Here is an 18,475-nt window from a genome sequence, read left to right as displayed (position 1 = left end):
GGCTCTCCGGCACGGCCATGAATCCAGAGCACAGAAACCAATCTCTTAACTATCTAACTTTTTTTTTTCTTTTTTTTTTTCCCTTTATTTTATTTTATTGTTTTTAAAGTTGTAGATTTACAATTTTTTGTGCTTTGGTTTCAATTATACAATGATCAGATACCCATCCCTCCACCAGTGCCCATTTTCCACCACCATGGATAATATCCCTCCCACCCCCATCCCCCCATCCCCCCTGTCTCTGTGGCAGGGCAATCCCCTGTGTTCTCTCTCTCCTTTTGGGTGTTGTGGTCTGCAAAAGAGGCATTGAGTGGCAAACATGTTCAGTTCATAGTCTACTTTCGACATGCATCTCCCCTCCTGGGAGGATCCTCCAAACATCCTTTATTTGGTGCTCCCTTCTCTATCTGAACAGCCCTTTCCTCTAGGATACCCGGCTGGCCTCTAAGTTATGGAGTAATCCTCCTGGTGCTGATCTCAGCTATTCTTGGGTATTAATCTCATACTTTGTTACTTTATATCCCCCAGATGAATGCAATCTTTCTATGTCTATCCCTCTCTTTCTGACTCGTTTCGCTTAGCATGATACTTTCCATATTGTACCACTTGTATGTAAATTTCATGACTTCATCTTTTCTAAGAGCTACATAGTACTCCATTGTGTAGATGTACCAAAGTTTCTTTAACCAGTCATCTGTTCTTGGGCATTCAGGTTTCTTCCAGTTTCTGGCTATTGTAAAGAGTGCTGCAATGAACAAACAAGTGCAGATGTCACTTCGACTATACATTTTTGCCTCTCTGGGATATATTCCCAGGAGTGGTATTGCTGGGTCAAATGGGAGCTCAATTTCTAATTTTTTGAGAATCGTCCATACTGTTTTCCAGAAGGGCTGAACCAGTGGACATTCCCACCAACAGTGAAGGAGTGTCCCTTTCTCGCCACATCCACGCCAGCATCGGTTGCTTTTGTTCTTTTGAATGTGGGCCAGTCTCTGAGGTGTGAGATGGTATCTCATTGTGGTTTTGATCTGCATCTCCCTGATGATTAATGATGTAGAGCATTTTCTCATGTGCTTTTTTGCCATTCGGATTTCTTCTTTGAGAAAGTTTCTGTTCATTTCATTGCCCCATTTTTGGATGGGGTTGGATGTTTTCTTCTTGTGGAGTTTAACCAGTATTTTGTATATCCTGGATATCAACCCCTTGTCAGATGTGTATTCGGTGAATATCCTTTCCCATTCTGTAGACTGTCTTTGTATTTTGGTCACTGTTTCTTTGGAGGTGCAGAAGCTTCTTAGTTTAAGATAGTCCCATTTATCTATCTCTGTTTTCACTTGCTCGGCCAGTGGCGTGGCATCTTTGAAGATACCATTAGCTTCAATGTCATGGAGGGTTTTCCCAACTTTATCTTCAATGTACCTTATGGTTTCTGGTCTGATGTTGAGGTCTTTAATCCATTTTGATCTTACTTTTGTACATGGTGTTAGGCAGAGTTCTGAGCCTATTTTTTTGCATGTAGCCGTCCAGTGATGCCAACACAATTTATTAAAGAGGCTTTCCTTACTCCACTTCACATTACTTGCACCTTTATCAAAGATTAGATGAGCATATGATTGAGGAGAGATGTCAGTGTATTCAACCCTGTTCCATTGGTCTGCAGTTCGGCCTTTGTTCCAGTACCATGCTGTTTTAATTATTACTGCTTTGTAGTACAGTTTGAAGTTCGGGAGGTTGATTCCTCCCATTTTCTTTTTCCCAAGAATTGCTTTAGCTATTCGTGGAGGCTTATTGTTCCATATAAATTTCAAGAGTGTTTGCTCCATTTCTTTGAAGAATGTCATGGGTATCCTTATAGGGATTGCATTGAATTTATACAATGCTTTCGGTAGTATTGCCATTTTGACAATGTTAAGTCTCCCGACCCATGAGCAGGGGATATCTTTCCATTTCCTCATGTCCTCTTTTATTTCCTGAAGTAGCGTTTTGTAGTTTTCTTTGTACAGGTCCTTTACTTCCTTAGTTAAGCTGATTCCTAGGTACTTGATTTTCTGGGGCACAATTGTGAATGGGATTGTTTTTTTCATGTTGCTTTCTTCTCTCTCACTGTTTGCGTATAGGAAAGCCATGGACTTTTGGGTATTGATTTTATAACCTGCAACTTTACTATACGAGTCTATTGTTTCTAGGAGTTTTTTGGTGGAAGTTATTGGGTTCTCTAAGTAGAGTATCATATCATCTGCGAATAGTGAGAGCTTGATTTCTTCCTTTCCTACCTGAATGCCCTTAATATCTTTTTCCTGCCTAATCGCTATTGCAAGTACTTCCAGTACTATATTGAACAGCAGTGGAGAGAGTGGGCATCCCTGTCTCGTCCCTGATCTTAGAGGGAAGGCTCTCAGTTTTTCCCCATTGAGGATGATGCTTGCTGTAGGCTTGTGGTAGATGGCTTTAATTATGTTGAGGAAGGTCCCCTCTATACCCATTTTGGCTAGGGTTTTCATCATAAAGGGGTGCTGGATCTTATCAAATGCTTTCTCTGCATCTATTGATATGATCATATGCTTTTTATCTTTTCTTTTGTTGATATGGTGGATTATGTTGATTGATTTCCGAATGTTAAACCATCCTTGCATCCCTGGGATGAATCCTACTTGGTCATGGTGTATGATCTTTTTAATGAGTAGTTGGATTCTATTTGCTAGTAGTTTGTTGAGGATCTTTGCATCTGTGTTCATCAGGGATATCGGCCTGTAATTCTCTTTCTTTGTGGTATCTCTGTCTGCTTTTGGTATCAGTGTGATATTTGCTTCGTAGAAACTGTTTGGAAGTGTTTTTGATATTTCAATTTCGTGGAAAAGCTTAAAGAGCATTGGGAGTAAGTCCTCTTTAAAGATTTGGAAGAATTCACTAGTGAATCCATCCGGGCCAGGACTTTTGTGCTTGGGGAGACTTTTTATTACCATTTCAATTTCCTTGATGGTGATAGGTCTGTTCAGGTATTCCAGGTCTTCTTGGTTCAGCCTTGGGAGTCTGTAGGAGTCTAGGAATTTATCCATTTCCTCGAGGTTTTGATGTTCCGTGGCATAAAGCTTCTCAAAGTACTCCCTGAGGATCCTCTGAATTTCTGTGGTTTCTGTTGTAATGACCCCCTTTTCATTTCTGATTCGGTTTATTAGGGTTTTCTCTCTCCCTTTCTTTGTGAGTTTTGCTAGAGGCTTATCGATCTTGTTAATTTTCTCGAAGAACCAGCTCTTGGTTTCATTGATCTTTCGGATTGTTTTTTGGGTTTCCATCTCGTTAATCTCTGCTCTGAGTTTTATTATTTCCTTTCTCCTGTTCGGGTTGTGCTCCTTTTTTTGGTCCTTCTCCAAGCTCTTAAGCTGTGAGGTTAGGTTACTTATGTGTGCTCGCTCCTCCTTCCTGAGGAATGCTTGTAGAGCTATAAACTTTCCTCTTAACACAGCCTTTGCTGTGTCCCATAAGTTTTGGTAACTCGTGTTCTCATTTTCATTCGTTTCTAGGAATCTTTTGATTTCCTCTTTGATTTCCTGTCTAATCCACTCGTTGTTCAATAGTGCACTGTTTAATTTCCAGGTGTTTGATTTAGTTTTCTGTTTTTGTGTGTGATTTACTTCTAATTTCAGTGCATTATGGTCTGAGAAGATTGTTGATACAATCTCTACCTTCTTGATTTTATGGAGGCATGTTTTGTGGCTCAGCATGTGGTCTATCTTGGAGAATGTTCCATGTACACTTGAGAAGAATGTGTATTCAGCTTTTTGTGGATGAAGTGTCCTGTATATATCTACTAAGTCCCTTTCTTCCATTATTTCCCTCAAATGAAGTATGTCCTTGCTAAGCTTGAGTCTGGTTGATCTATCAAGAGGTGACAAAGCAGTGTTGAAGTCTCCCACTAGTATTGTGTTGCTATTGATGTCTTTTTCCAAATCTATGAGTAGTTGTTTTAAGTACTTTGCTGGTCTCTCATTAGGTGCATATACATTTATTATTGTAAGTTCTTCCTGTTGTACAGATCCTCTGATCAATAAGAAATGGCCTTCACTGTCTCTTATGACCTTCCTCACTCTGAAATCGATGTGGTCTGATATAAGGATGGCTACCCCAGCTTTTTTATGGGAGCTGTTTGCCTGTAGGATTGTTTTCCAGCCTTTGACTCTGAGTCTGTGTTTGCTTTGACTATTGAGATGCATTTCTTGCAGGCAGCAGAATGTTGGGTTCAATTTTCTAATCCATCCTGCCACTCTATGTCTTTTAATTGGTGCGTTTAGCCCATTGACATTGAGAGAGATTATTGTTATGGGATTTTGTCCCATTGTTCTGTTAAAATTTGGTGTATTTGAGGGGCCTTTCTTGCCTTAAAGTAGCCCATTTAGTTGTTCTTGTAACCATGGTTTTGAGTCTATGAAGTTCCTGAGCTGTTGTTTGTCTGTGAAACTGTGTGTTGTTCCTTCTATTATGAATGAGAGTCTTGCTGGGAAAAGTATTTTGGGGGAGGCATTTATTTCATTGAGTTTTTTTACTATGTCCCACCACTGTTTTCGGGCCATGAGGGTTTCATCAGAAAAATCAGCTGTGAATTTTAAGGATGCTCCTTTGTAAGAGATTTCTTTCTTCGATCTTGCTGCTTTCAGAATTTTGTCTCTGTCTAAGGTTTTGGTCATTTTGATCAGGATGTGTCTTGGGGTCTTTTTATTCGGATTTCTTCTAGCTGGTACCCTTCGGGCCTCCTGAATGTGGTCACAAGTTTTCTTCAGCTCTGGAAATGTTGTAGCAATGATGTCTTTGACAGTTTCTTCTTCATCGAGGTTTTCTTCCTGTCCCTCTGGGACTCCAATAATTCTTATGTTACCCCTCTTGGCTTCATCACGATCTTCTCTTGCCATCTGTTCCCGAATTGTGAGTCTCTTTTCCATTTTCTGCTCTTTTCTGGAGAGTCTCTGAACTTCATCTTCGAGCTCACTGATTCTGTTCTCAGTCGCTCTTACTCTGCTGCTGAGGCCTTCCACTGAGCTTTTCAATTCGCCTACGAGATTTTTCAGGTCTGACATTTCTGATTGCATTTTCCTCATTTCTGCCTTCAGATCCTCTTGTCTTCTATTGGCATTGCTTTCCATTGTTTCTTTTAATTCCCTAAGCATCCTAAGTAGCTCCCTTCTGAATTCCTTGTCAGAGAGGTTGTCTAACACTACAGTACTGTTGGTGTCATCTGGGCTAGACTCTTCAATATGAATGTTTGGTGGGCTTTTGCGTTGCTTTACCATTGTGAGAGGTGTGGTTTAGTCCTTCACGTTCAGTGTTACTATTCTGCTTGATATGCAGTGTGAGTTAAGATAGGCTTATGAGTTATTGGCAACTGTGTTTCTAGTGGCTGAGATAAAATAGAGAAGTTTCCATCTAAGAAGTTAGCTTATGGTTCCTATGGCATATGTAGTGGGAAAATATTTTGCGGCCGCATACGCGGCCGCGGCTCCGGAAAGAATCCCTGGCACTGGGCGAGGAGTTGGGAATGTCTCCTGTTTGGAATTGGAGCCGTTCAGCTTTGTTGCCCAGAGCTGGGCCTCTGTGCCCGTCCCACGCAGATCAGGGGTTGAAAACCGGCTGTCTAGGGGCTGTTTCTAGCTGCGCGTGCCCAGAGAGGAACCCAGGCCCTTGGGGGCGGGCTGTACCTGTTGGAATTGGAGCCGTTCAGCTTTGTTGCCCAGAGCTGGGCCTCTGTGCCCGTCCCACGCAGATCAGGGGTTGAAAACCGGCTGTCTAGGGGCTGTTTCTAGCTGCGCGTGCCCAGAGAGGAACCCAGGCCCTTGGGGGCGGGCTGTACCTGTTGGAATTGGAGCCGTTCAGCTTTGTTGCCCAGAGCTGGGCCTCTGTGCCCATCCCACGCAGATCAGGGGTTGAAAACCGGCTGTCTAGGGGCTGTTTCTAGCTGCGCGTGCCCAGAGAGGAACCCAGGCCCTTGGGGGCGGGCTGTACCTGTAACTATCTAACTTTTAATAGAAATACTTCCAGGGTTAATAAGTAAAATAGCAGAAATCCAAAACTGTGCGGCCGCACAACATCATTTAATTCTTAAACCCAGCTGTAGAAAGCAAATCATTTCACAACGCTTTTTCAGCATGTCTGATTTGGGGGGGGGGGGGGTCGTAAATTCCAAATAATAATGGTGCATCTTTTATTGTAATAATAAATCTAGTAGATAGAGTGTTAACTAGAACTCATCTGCCTCACAGGAATTGGGAGGGGTGGGAGGTGGGGTTCTATTGGGGTTCACGGGTAAAAATAAGTATTGGTAAAGGGAAATGTGTTTGATATTTACATGACTGAAACCTAAACCTGAAAGCTCTGTAACTTTTCCCACAGTGATTCAATAAATAAATAAATTATAAAAAATAAATAAATATAAACATGAGTTTATAAATATAAATAGGAGTCTTTTCTGAAGAGAATAGTGATAGCAGGATAAAGGAAAATGGTTTGCAGTACAGCTAGAAGTAAGACAATATAATGAAAGTGTGTCTTAAATGAATAGTCTTAAAAATATAAATGCTTTTGCATTTTAACTTTAACATGGGTATCCATTAATTGAACATCTCACTTGAGCACGGTGCCCTCCCAGTTATTGTGGAAAAGACAAAAAAGAAGACAACTCCTAACCTAAAATCCACCGTGCGAAAGTTGACTTTGTTATTCTATGACTGCTTTCTATTTTAATCATTTTCTCTTCTTAGAAGCCCAAAGTAATGTTTATTCTTTGTCATGTAATAGATGCTATAAGAGAAGTAAGGAAATACTCCGTTACTCCTGCCATTGAAAAGAGCTCAGCTGGAAAACCTACTGCCTTTGAACATACACAGATGAAACTTTTTAGGTCTCAGAGAAATCTCTACATTTCTGGATTTTCTCTGTTTTTTTGGTTGTAAGTAATTTTAAAACATGGTGTGTGTGTGTGTGTGTGTGTGTGTGTGTGTGTGTGTGTGTGTGTTTCAATCTATACTATTGGGTTTTCTTTTTTTCTTTTTTTTTCTCCTTTCTGTTTCATAACTTATGTAAATGAGAATTAAGATGATGTTACAAATAGTAATAGTTAGGATGTGTAGGTTTGATCAGCCCCTGACCCAGTGTGGTTTGGGTCTACGCTTCTCTCTGGCACGTTCATTCACTTTCCACCTGTGCTTTCATTGTTCACTCATATGCTCTTGCAGCAATTACTGATTTAGCTCCTACTGTACTTAGATGGGCTGGAGCGATAGCACAGCAGGTAGGGCGTTTGCCTTGCACGCAGCCAACATGGCCGACCCGAGTTCGATTCCTCCACCCCTCTCGGAGAGCCAGGCAAGCTACCGAGAGTATCTCGCCCACACGGCAAAGCCTGGCAAGCTACCTGGAACATACTCAATATGCCAAACACAGTAACGACAAAGTCTCATGATGGAGACGTTACTGGGCCCGCTCAAGAAAATCGATGAACAGGAGAACAGTGACAGTACTTAGATATTCTGACTTCAGTGTCCTGACACATCTGTTTCTCCAGCCGTAACACAGCTCCCTTTCTCTTTCCCTAGCTGAAATCTTCAGCCCTACTCTCAAGGAAGCCATGAGCCATCACTCACCCATCATGATAGCTCTCCTGCTATACTCTGCCAAGGAATATGTATATAATGAAATGGTGGTTGGTTGTTGGGGTTTTTTTGTTTGTTTGGGGGCTTTGTTTCACTTTGTTTGGGATGAGGCACTGGCCATGCTCAAGGATTACTCCTGGGTTCTATTCAAGGATCACTCCTGGAGGTGCTAAGAGTAGCCATTTTGTGGTGCTGGGGATCAAAGCTGGTCTGGGTGTGTGTACAGCATGCACCTTCATCCCTGTACTATCTGTCTGGCCCTAAAATACTGTGGGGATTTTTTGGTGCTTGTTTTTTATTTTTGTCTTTGATTTTTGGGCCACACGAGGCAATGCTCAGTTATACCTAGCTCTGCAGTTAGGAATTACTCCTAGTGGTACACTGGGGACCGAATGGGATGTCAGGGATTATTAAACCTGGGCCAGCTGCTTACAAGGCAAGCACCTTACCCTCTCCAGCCCCTAAAATAATTCTTGCTCCCAAATGAGAACGAAATTCCTTGCTACCGTCAGTGACTTTGTCTGAGTTCCTACACCTCCTGCTTCACAACACCTGACAATTTAAACACCTGACAGTTCTAAAGAAGTAACGAATGAATGAATGAATGAAGATATCAGTCACTTTTATAATAATGAACACTTACCCTGGAATAGATGTGAATGAACAGTTTTTAGTTGTGGCTATGGCTAAGCACAGTACTCTTATAAATAGCAAATTATCCAATCACCAACAGCTAAATGACCCCTCCTATTGTTCCTGTCACCTTTCTGAGATTCTTTTTTCTGCTCTTTCTACCTAAAGGCTCTACAGGCAAAATAGTTAAATTAATATGAATCACTGAACCTGTAGTCCAAATATTAAGCTTCTAACAATTCCAAAGGAATGAGACAGACTATGACTTGTTTAGACTGACAGGCTTAGATTTCTAGCAAAAAAGAATGATATCACCCTTAACATCGCCTCCATCTTTAACACCATAGCTAAAAGGGTCATTTGACTGTTGGTTTGAAAGTCACTATCCTGAGGACCTAATTTAATTATCGGTTACTTTAACTTTGGTTTGTTTTTGCTTTTGTTCTTGTGTCTTAGAGTATTGAGACGTTTGGTTACCCTTATTACTCAGTTGGCAAAAGAAATTGCATTAAAAACAGCACTTAAAAAACAAGCAGAAAGTACTTCTGAGGCTGCCAAACAATTTATGGAAGAGAATGAAAAACTTAAAAAGGTATTTAAATTTTCTCTTTAAACATTTGTGTGAATAGTCATACTGTTCCCGAGGAGGATTAGGTTATATATGATCTTTGATATAAAAAGGAGCATTTTCATAATTTACAGACAAAACTGTGGCCATAAATAATCAGTTATATGAAATGATTGTTTCAAAATGCATTTTTTTTTATCCTTTACATTTGTTCTGTTCTGACAGTTTCTTTTCCTGATAGACTAGGGTCATTGGTTCTAATTCCTGTGACCCAGGAAGGAAACAATATTCTGGAAATATGAGTTTTAATCTTTTCATTAGCATTAATTTACATTATAACCAAAAGCATGTATTTTTAAGTTCTCTTACGTCTCCTCTTTTAGTTTTCTATCAACAATTATTGTATGCAAGAAGCAAAAGAAAGTAGTGCTGAATTAATGATTGCGTATAATGAAAAAACTTTGGATCTTTGGTGATATCCTTGATATTTTATCTTTAAGAACCCTATGCTGTATCCTACACCTGCCATTCAGTGTATGAATTGGATTCTGATTTTTGTTGTTGTTGTTTTGAAGTTTTTGTTGGTGGTGTTCATGGTTTTATGTGTGTGTGTGTGTATAAAATCCATAGTCTTAACACGGAAACCATACTCACAACCACTGAGCAACATCCCCAACCTTAGGTACTAATGTATTGTCCATCAGCAAGATAAAACCATTATCCATGACTATTATCCACTAAAGTTTAAAAAAACTTAAAAATTAAAACACAAAATGACTTTGGCTAGTTTTTCCTTCACTTTGAAATTTAGGAGTTAGATGTAATAACTAACATTACAAGGGGGGCCCTTGGAGGAGGGCGGGTTGAGTTTCCCTCTCCTCCCTGAGCAGAGTCCTAGCAGCTGAAGACCTCTAGGACCTAGCCACAGCCATGCTGAGACCACTCTTCACACGCTAGGACAGCCTCACTAATGAAGGAACCAGCAGAGGAACCCAGGTGTGCAGGAACCGGGGCTGAGATCTCCAAGCATGCTCGGTTCAGGACTGGGCCTCCTCCACCCAGATCCCCCATCTTCCAGTAGCTAGACAGTTAACACCCACCAACTGCCATGTAAACCCATCAACCGCCAGGATCCAGAGACTATAAAACCAAGCTTGTGCATTTGTGGCCGCACAACCTCTTATTCTCTAGTTCTCACTCTCAGAGTGGGGCTACTGAGAGTATCCTGGCCACATATATATGCTTGACTGGGAACACGTGTCAAGGTGATTAGAGGCTGCCCCAAAAGCCTCCATCCCTCTCAGAGAGTCTGGCAAACTACCGAGAGTATCCCGCCCACATGACTGAGCCTGGCAAGCTACCCGTGGCGTACTCGATATGCCAAAAACAGTAACAATGATAGTCCTCATTCCCCTGACCCTGAACGAGCCCCCAATATGCCATCGAGCTACACTAGTACATGACAGGGACGAATAGAGATGTTATTGGTGCCCGCTCGAGCAAATTGGTGAACAACAAAGTGATAGTGATAGTGATGTAATAACTTAAGTGTTTTAAGTTCACGTTAAACCCCATTTTGCTGCTTGGGGGAGAAAAGATTGTTCTAAATAACATCTGGTTAGATAGTACATTTTGAGCTTTTAAAACATTAAATAGGGAAAAACTTGCAAAATAATTTTTTGCTTTTTGTGTTCCATATTTTAGAGCCCATATTTTCCTACCTAAAAACTTACCTCTTGAGATTTACCTATTTCTGCTATCACAAAAAAGAAGGACCTGAGCCAGAGAGATAGTACAGCAAGGAGGGTGTTCACTCTGTATGCAGCCCACCAGAGTTCAATGCCTGGAATCCCATATGGTCCCCTAAGCCTGCCAGAAGTGATTCCTGAGCACAGAGCCAGAAGTAAACCCTGAGTACTGCTGGGTGTGCGCCCCCCCCCCAAAAAAAAAAGAGAAAGACTTATTCTCATAGCAACAATTAAAAATGTATCTTAATAGATTATAAGCAACATCCTTGAAAAAAGATTTTAGAGACCCAGCCAATATAATTTTTTTTAACTTTGTTTTTATTCTGTTTGGGAATGTATTGGTGTGTAGATAGGTTTGTAAATTTCCCTTTGTTATAAATCTAGGCCTTGTGTCTCTGTATTTAGTAACAAATCATTTTTGCTTATTTTGAAATGTTTCAGCAGCACAATCAACCTCATTTTATGCCTTAGTATTATTTGTTTCATTTTTCATCCATTGATCTCATTTGCAGTTAGGGAAACAAAAAAACCCTCAAATCATTGATGAGTGAATAGGACATAAGTACATGCAGGCTTTGTGTTTGTGAACTTATCATGTTCCTCCCTTGATTTAAAATCATATCTGTTATAATGAAGTAATGAGTGGTTACTCCTAAGAGGGAAACAGAACCATTTGCTGGTTCCTCATGTGGGGCTCCACATGGATCCTGGGTGTTTCTGGGTTCTGTTGCAGTTTGAACCTATGCGATCTCACCACCCACCCTTCTCTGCTGTTTTGCTTCCCCTCCCTTTGGATTTTCTTCTTTTGAGGCACTAAGTCACCCTGTTCCATATCTATGACCCAATACAAATTGTCGATGCTTTTACTGATATGTTGAGCTAAAGTCAGAACACATGTCTGAACTGGACATCTATACTGACAGTGCCCAAAGTATATGCAGCTTACCAGTAAAGGTCAGAGCTCAGACCCAAGAAGAGTTGAGATAAGTACCAGGAGGTCTGCACCATGGCTTGGAAGCCAGCAGCACATGCTGGGGGGAAAGGCAGCTCAGATAGAGAAGGGAACACCAAGTAAAAGACATTAAAAGACATGAGTCCAAGAGGACTCACTCAGGATGCGAGATGCGTGCTGAAAGTAGACTATATACCAAACACGATGGCCACTGAATACCTCTATTGCAAACTAGAACACCCTAAAGGAAAGAGTAAGCAAAAGGGATTGCCCTGCGACAGAGGCGGAGGGAAGGGGGATGGGAGGGGTGGGAGGGCTACTGGGATCATTGGTGGTGAAGAATGGGCACTGGTGGAGGGATGAGACTCGATCATTGTATAACTGAAACCCAAACACGAAAGTTTATAAGTCTACAACTGTACCTCATGGTGTTTCACTAATAAAAAGAGAAAGAAAAAGAAAAAAAAAAGGTCAGAGGTCAGAGGTCAGAATGTCAGTGACTTCTATTTCAAGATACTTGGTGAAGGTTTTAAAATACTAACAAAGAAGATAAAATTGGTAGAACTTTATATTTGTCACTCTGAGACATACAATCTAATGGAAAGTATTACCTTGAGATCCTAGCGACTCTGACCTCTGATGTACCAATAAGAAAATTGCAGGGCAAGTGACCTCGTAACTTCAGGACCTCAAGGTTATAAATAATGGTGAGAAATGCTTCACAGTGAGGTTTATCAACTCTGAATGCTCAAAACAACCCCAGAAGATCTATTCATTTATAATGTGCATTTAAGGAATGGTTCACATAAAGATTGAGAGTTAAACTAAATTACACAAAAATCATTCACATAAAGTGACAGAAATAAAGTCTTCTAATTTCCAAGTAGCCTGACTCTGAAATCCACACTTTTTTTTTTCCCCCTGCTTTTTGGGTCACACCCCGTGAAGCACAGTCCTGGCTCATGCACTCAGGAATTACTCCTGATGGTGCTTGGAGGACCAGATGGGTTGCTGGAAATTGAACCTGGCTCAACCACATGCAAAACAAACATCCTCCCTGCTGTGCTATCGCTCCAGTCCCTGGCTGGAATCCACGCTCTTAACCACATTGTTCTGTGTCCTTTACTCATATGATGACTTGTAAGCTTTACTTATAGATGGTACCTAAAACCCATTAAAGAAACAAAATAATTATTAAAGGTAATTAATAAATTAATTTCTTTTTTCAGCTTCTTTAAAATCATAACACTTATGCAACTTCTCATTGATTTGGGGATAGAGATATAAGGTGGAAGGAATAATACACATACATGATTGTAGTTGGAGCTATTGATTGTTAGTTTCCAAAGCTCTTGGTCTTCACAGGTGCTCATTTAATGAAACCTATACATAGGTTCACAGGTGCAAGCTTAATGAAAGCTTATTTATAAGACCAACACAAATCCACCTTTTCCAAGTCAATAGCATGATAATTCAAGCAGTCAGTGTACACATTCCTGCCACTCAGTGCTCTTTTTCCAATTTGGGTGATCACTGGAGAGTGTGAACTAAATTCAGGATAATAACAGCTCAGATTATTTTTAAACTTGGAGTGGACACCAAATAAATAAAGATTAAAGAAATACCTTTAATGTTGCCATGTCTTTAAAAATCTTTGGAGGTTGGGGGTAGGGAGACACTGCAGAGAGAAGGATGCTTGCTTTTGCACTTGACTGACCTGGTTTCAATCTCCAGAGTACCACCAGGAGTGATCAGAGCCAGGAGTGACCCCCAAGCATCGTCAGATGTGACCCAGAAGCCAAAATAAAAATGTTTTTGTTTGGAGGATATGAGATTCAGTTTTAGTGAAAGAACAACTTATTTGGATTATAGAATTATTCAACAGATTTAATACACTACAGATCTGATTGTCCTGTTATAACAGATACTATATTTGATCTTCTGTTGTTGGGGGTGGGGGGGCATACCCAGCAGAATTTTCAGGCTTACTCCTGTCCTTGTGCTCAAGAGATCACTCAGGCCATGCACGGGGAACCATGAATAGTGTCAGATCAATCTGAGGTAGGGTTGGCCACATGTAAGGCAAGCACCTTAGCCCCTTTCTCTCTCTCCAGTCCTTTATATGAATTTATGCTTAAGATTTTATGCCTTTAGCTCAGATAGAGAAGGGAGCACCAAATGAAGGGTGTTGGGAGGATCCTCCCAGGATGGGAGATGCATGCTGAAAGTAGATTATAGACCGAATATGATTGCCACTCAGTGCCTCTTTTGCAAACCACAGCACTCAAAAGGAGAGAGAGAACAAAAGGGAATGCCCTGTCACAGAGCAGGGTGGGATGGGGTGGATGGGGGGTGGGAGGGATACTGGAATCATTGGTGGTAGAGAATGGGCACTGCTATAGGGATGGGTACTCAATCAGTGTATAACTGAAACCCAAGCACAAAAATTTGTAAGTTGGGGGTATGGTGCCACTAGCAGGTCAATCTGTACCTGTGAGGCGAGTGCATCAGCAGCCTGATGATGCCCTCAGACTTCCAGATACCCCAAAATTGCTGCTGTGCCTTTGGCCAGACCCCAAAAACTTGAGGCAAAGTTTACCAAGAAAGTAAGGTATGTGGGAGACACACCCACAAACCACCTCCGGCTCAGCTATATAATTGGAGGCATGGCCTCTCTGGTTCCTGATTGAACTGTTCAATGGCCATGATCCCAGAGACTCAGAAACAAATCTCAAAACCCAGCGGCTTTTGGCAGAAATGCGTCCAGTCCCTGCAGTAGGTTACCGGTGCTGGGCCAACCCTGGTGGGAATAGGTTTCATGCCTTGGCCTGTTCCCCCCGGCGGTCCAGTGGCCGCCATACTTCAGAGGCCACTGGGCAGTCAGGTTTGGGCCCCCAGTGACGAGACACGCAGGGTCTCACGGGATAGGGGTGGAGCCGGTCCTGTCCTCCCCACCCCAACAAGACCCCAAGTCATTGCCCACAAAGGGCCTCTCTGGCTCCTGATCAAGCTGCTCAACGGCCATGATCCCGGAGACTCAGGAGCAAATCTCAAAACCCAGCAGGTTTTGGCAGAAATCCCTCCAGATTTAAGTGTTAAATTTTTGGAATTTCAAAATCACATGGCCCTACTGCAGCCACGTGACATCATATGTTATTCATAACCAGCAATAGAAAAGAAATTGTCTACTGTTGTCCTTTCAGCAGATCTGAGTGTTGGGGTAAAATCTCAAATAATAATGGTGGGTCTGGTGTTGAAATATTGAATGTGATCAAAGTAGAGAGAGAGTAATGTGGAAATCATCTGCCCCACAGGTAGGGGGAGGGTTGGGGATGGGGTTATACTGGGGTTGTTGGGGGTGGAAAATGGGCACTGGTGAAGGTACGGGTGTTTCATTGTATGACTGAGACTTAGGCCCGAAAGCTTTTTAACTGCTCTCACAGTGATTCAATAAATAAAATTATAAAAAATGAAAAAAAGGAAGGTGGAGTTCATGCACAATTTAATCAGCTAAACAGTGACTGAAGAAATAGTAGTACTCCTACATTAAAAAAAAATTACTTGAAAAAAAATTTGTAAGTCTACAACTGTACCTCATGGTGTTTCACTAATAAAAAATTTTTTTAAAATTATGCCTTTGACATACCCGTTCCACTAGATTGAATTTATCTGAGAACAGGAACCATGTTTCTATGGCATTTTTTATCCCCCATAGCGTCAAGCATTAGAAAATACTTGCATTGTTCAGTGCTCGATAGAAATTTTTGAGTTTTGCTTGTTAAAAATAGTAGAAATTATTCTTTGTCCATCCACTTAAAATTTCCTTGAGTTGTGTTTTATGTGTGTGTGTGCGCCAGTGTGTGCATACATTATTTTGCAAAGATTGATTTCATTTATCTTCTTAGAAACAAATTCCTTAAGGATAAACCAACTGCTTAATTGTATTCACAATGATAAGCTGCAACCAGACAATGAAAATTTTACTGTCTTTCTATCATAGTTAAACGGTTTACTTTTCAGACCTTTATTTTTCTTGCCACGCAAAATAAGCTGCAAACATTAAACATCTTTGAAATTAAAATATGTTTTCAAATATAAAGTATGTTGTAAAGAGTTAACACAGGTCATTGGAAACTATTCATGGAAAAATTAGATAGTATTTCCTAAACAGAGATATCTCTGTCATCTTTCCCCTTACTGATTTTTATCTTACAAAGTCATCTGTATAAAAATAGTCTGGGAGCTGGAGCAATAGCACAGCGGGTGGGGCGTTTGCCTTGCAGGTGGCCAACCCGGGTTTGATTCCCAGCATCCCATATGGTCCCCTGAGCACTGCCAGGGGTGATTCTTGAGTGCAGAGCCCGGAATGACCCCTGTGCATCTCCAAGTCTGACCCAAAAAGAAAAAAAAAATCTGAATAAGCATTCTTCCATTGAAATACAATTTCCCAATTACTGTCATTTACAGAACTGCTTTTTCTTTCTTGAAATTTTATCAGACATGTAATTAAGTAAAAACATACATATTACTTTCCTAATAGTTTTGAAAATGCCTTTAGTGATAGTCTAAAGAGAAACTTTTCATTTCAGAAATTCAGCCATAATAACAAATATTTTTCCGTGTTTCCCAAGTTTTAGTTTTATGTTAGCAAAAACATGTTACAAAAGTATAAAATACTGAAAAAAAATCAAGATCAATAATTTTAAATACATTATTAAGCATATTTTCTGGAAGGCTGGCCGTTGAGATCTAAACTCATGTCTTTTTCTAACTCTTTTGTGATAGATCTTGAAAAAAAGCGGCAAGGAGGAGGACACTCTTTTGGAAGAAGAAAACAGAAAACTCTTAGAAGATCAGGAAAGACTGCAAATGGAATTAAAGAAAACATCAGATGGTAACTTTGTGTGCATGCGTAAAAGTAGAGAAGCATGATATTTTATACTGTTACATTTCACTGTTTTCCCTAAAACAAAGCTAATGGCTAAATGTTCTTCTGGCCAAAAATACCAAGAATGACCTATTTACAAATTCCTGCTCAAATATAAAGATAAAACATTGTGTCAGCTAAAAGAAACATTCTGTGTTACACAGGAAAACATGTAGGTGTTTCAGATTTGTGTTGTAAATAGAGATTTGCCTATAGTAGTTCTTAGCTATGTTCATGAAAGTTAGTTATAAACACATATTTAAAAAACTAAATTACATCTTCCATCATAGTCTGTTGCTCCAGGGATCAGTTTTGCTTATAAGAAAATATATTACTTATCTCAAGCCCTAATATTTTCTACCTGATGGAAGGAAAGCATTCCCTGAAATGGATAGGAATCAGACAGAGGAATCTGGGATGTCTTATCGGGAGTCTGAATGTCTTATTCCAAAATGCACTGCAGAGAGAGCTCAGGGGAAGACATCCTCAACCACCTTTCTTTTGCTTTTTTTTTTTTTTTGGTGGGGGTGGGGGGGTTCATTGTTTTAAATTATTACGTACAGTGGGTAGGGCATTTGCCTTGCCGATCCCAGTTCAGTCCCTGGTATCCCATATAGTCCCCCAAGCACTGTCAGGGAGTAATTCTTAAGCGCAGAGCCAGGAATAACCCCTGGAGATCGCTGGGTATGACCCAAAAAGCAAAAATAAATAAAATTACTGCAAGATGCCCAGGCTACCGTAAGGCAGATAGGGCACTTACCTTGCATGTGGTTGACCTGGGTTCAATCCCCAGCACCCTATATAGTCTCCTGAGTGCTGCCAGAAGTGATCCCTGAGCACAGGTTCAGGAGTATGCCCTGAGACTTACCAAGTGTGACCCAAAAACTAAACAACAACAACAAAATCACTGTGATATTTCTAAGTCAACAAATTATTATTTCCTGTAGTTAATATATCACAGAAAAGCAGATACACAAGTCCAGTGACATTTTGGGAAATTGAGAATCAAAGGTTTGTGACCTTAATCCTTAGGACAGTGTTCCCTACGTATGACAGTAATTTTTTGATAATTGTCCAGGCCTTGGAAAACCTCTCCGTTTCAGGTTTTAGAGGTGATCAACACATAGACCCTTTCCAATATCAATACCTCTCCACTATTCTGTGTTGGCATTAAAGGTCTAGTAACTGAATTAGGGTCTGCTTGTTGCTGTTTGTAAGTTTAAAAAAATTGGTTTCTATACAATAGAAGATCCCCGTAAGGTAGCTGCTCATATTGACTACTTATTTACATTATCTAGATAAAGTTTACTTCATGATATATTTAGATTTTGAGCTGGAAAGCCCCAGGATAGAAGCTGTTTCTATACAAATTTAAAACAAAATTCCATAGATTATTTCGTGTGATAAAAAAATTATTTGGCCGTTTTCTTCTTTTTTTAAAATGAAAAGTGAAATATTGTTTGAGACAGTAATTTAAATACAGGTTAAAAAGGTGGAATATATGTTATGGCCTAGTTCCTAGCTTCTTAAACTTTGGAATGCAGCCTAAATTGGATATCCTCAACTTTTTTTTTTTTCTTTTTGGGTCACACCCAGCAATGCTCAGGGGTCACTCCTGGCTCTGCACTTAGGAATTACTCCTGGCGGTGCTTGAGGGACCATATGGGATGCCAGGGATCGATCCCGGGTCAGCTGCATGCAAGGCAAATGCCGTGCTATCGCTCCAGCCCCAAAGTGTTACCACTGCAGACATCCTCAACTTTAAAAAAAAAAAAAAAGCAAAATGGTTTTAAAGTAAATTTCTTTATGTTGTGTTATCTGTAAATGTTTGATATGTATAACTGTTTTAAATGCCTATTTTGTATACCAGAGGGCCTGTAAAAATCTCAGGGGGAAATGCCTTGGGCAACAAGTAGGATCAGGTTAAAAAACCCTGATATATTCCAAATTTTAAAACCCTACTTGAAAGTCTTCTGTAATACCAAAAGATCCAAAACATGGAGCTGGAGA

At 40.5% G+C, this 18,475-nt stretch overlaps 1 protein-coding gene across 3 annotated transcripts in view; it reads left to right on the top strand.

The window, feature by feature from the left end:
• BCAP29 (B cell receptor associated protein 29) overlaps positions 1-18,475 on the top strand; it is a 50,970-nt gene that overhangs the window by 7,592 nt on the left and 24,903 nt on the right. For all 3 annotated transcript variants that reach the window (XM_056118178.1, XM_056118177.1, XM_056118179.1), the window contains exons 4-6: positions 6,784-6,934; positions 8,727-8,862; positions 16,324-16,432. In XM_056118178.1, coding sequence (XP_055974153.1) covers positions 6,784-6,934; positions 8,727-8,862; positions 16,324-16,432 — 396 coding nt within the window. The remainder of the gene's footprint in view (positions 1-6,783; positions 6,935-8,726; positions 8,863-16,323; positions 16,433-18,475) is intronic.

The sequence above is a fragment of the Sorex fumeus genome, unplaced genomic scaffold (genome assembly GCF_029834395.1).
Source record: "Sorex fumeus unplaced genomic scaffold, SorFum_2.1 ptg000037l, whole genome shotgun sequence".
Lineage (NCBI taxonomy): Eukaryota > Metazoa > Chordata > Mammalia > Eulipotyphla > Soricidae > Sorex > Sorex fumeus.
Note: the sequence above shows the minus strand (reverse complement) of the source record. Positions and strands in the feature narration are given on the sequence as shown.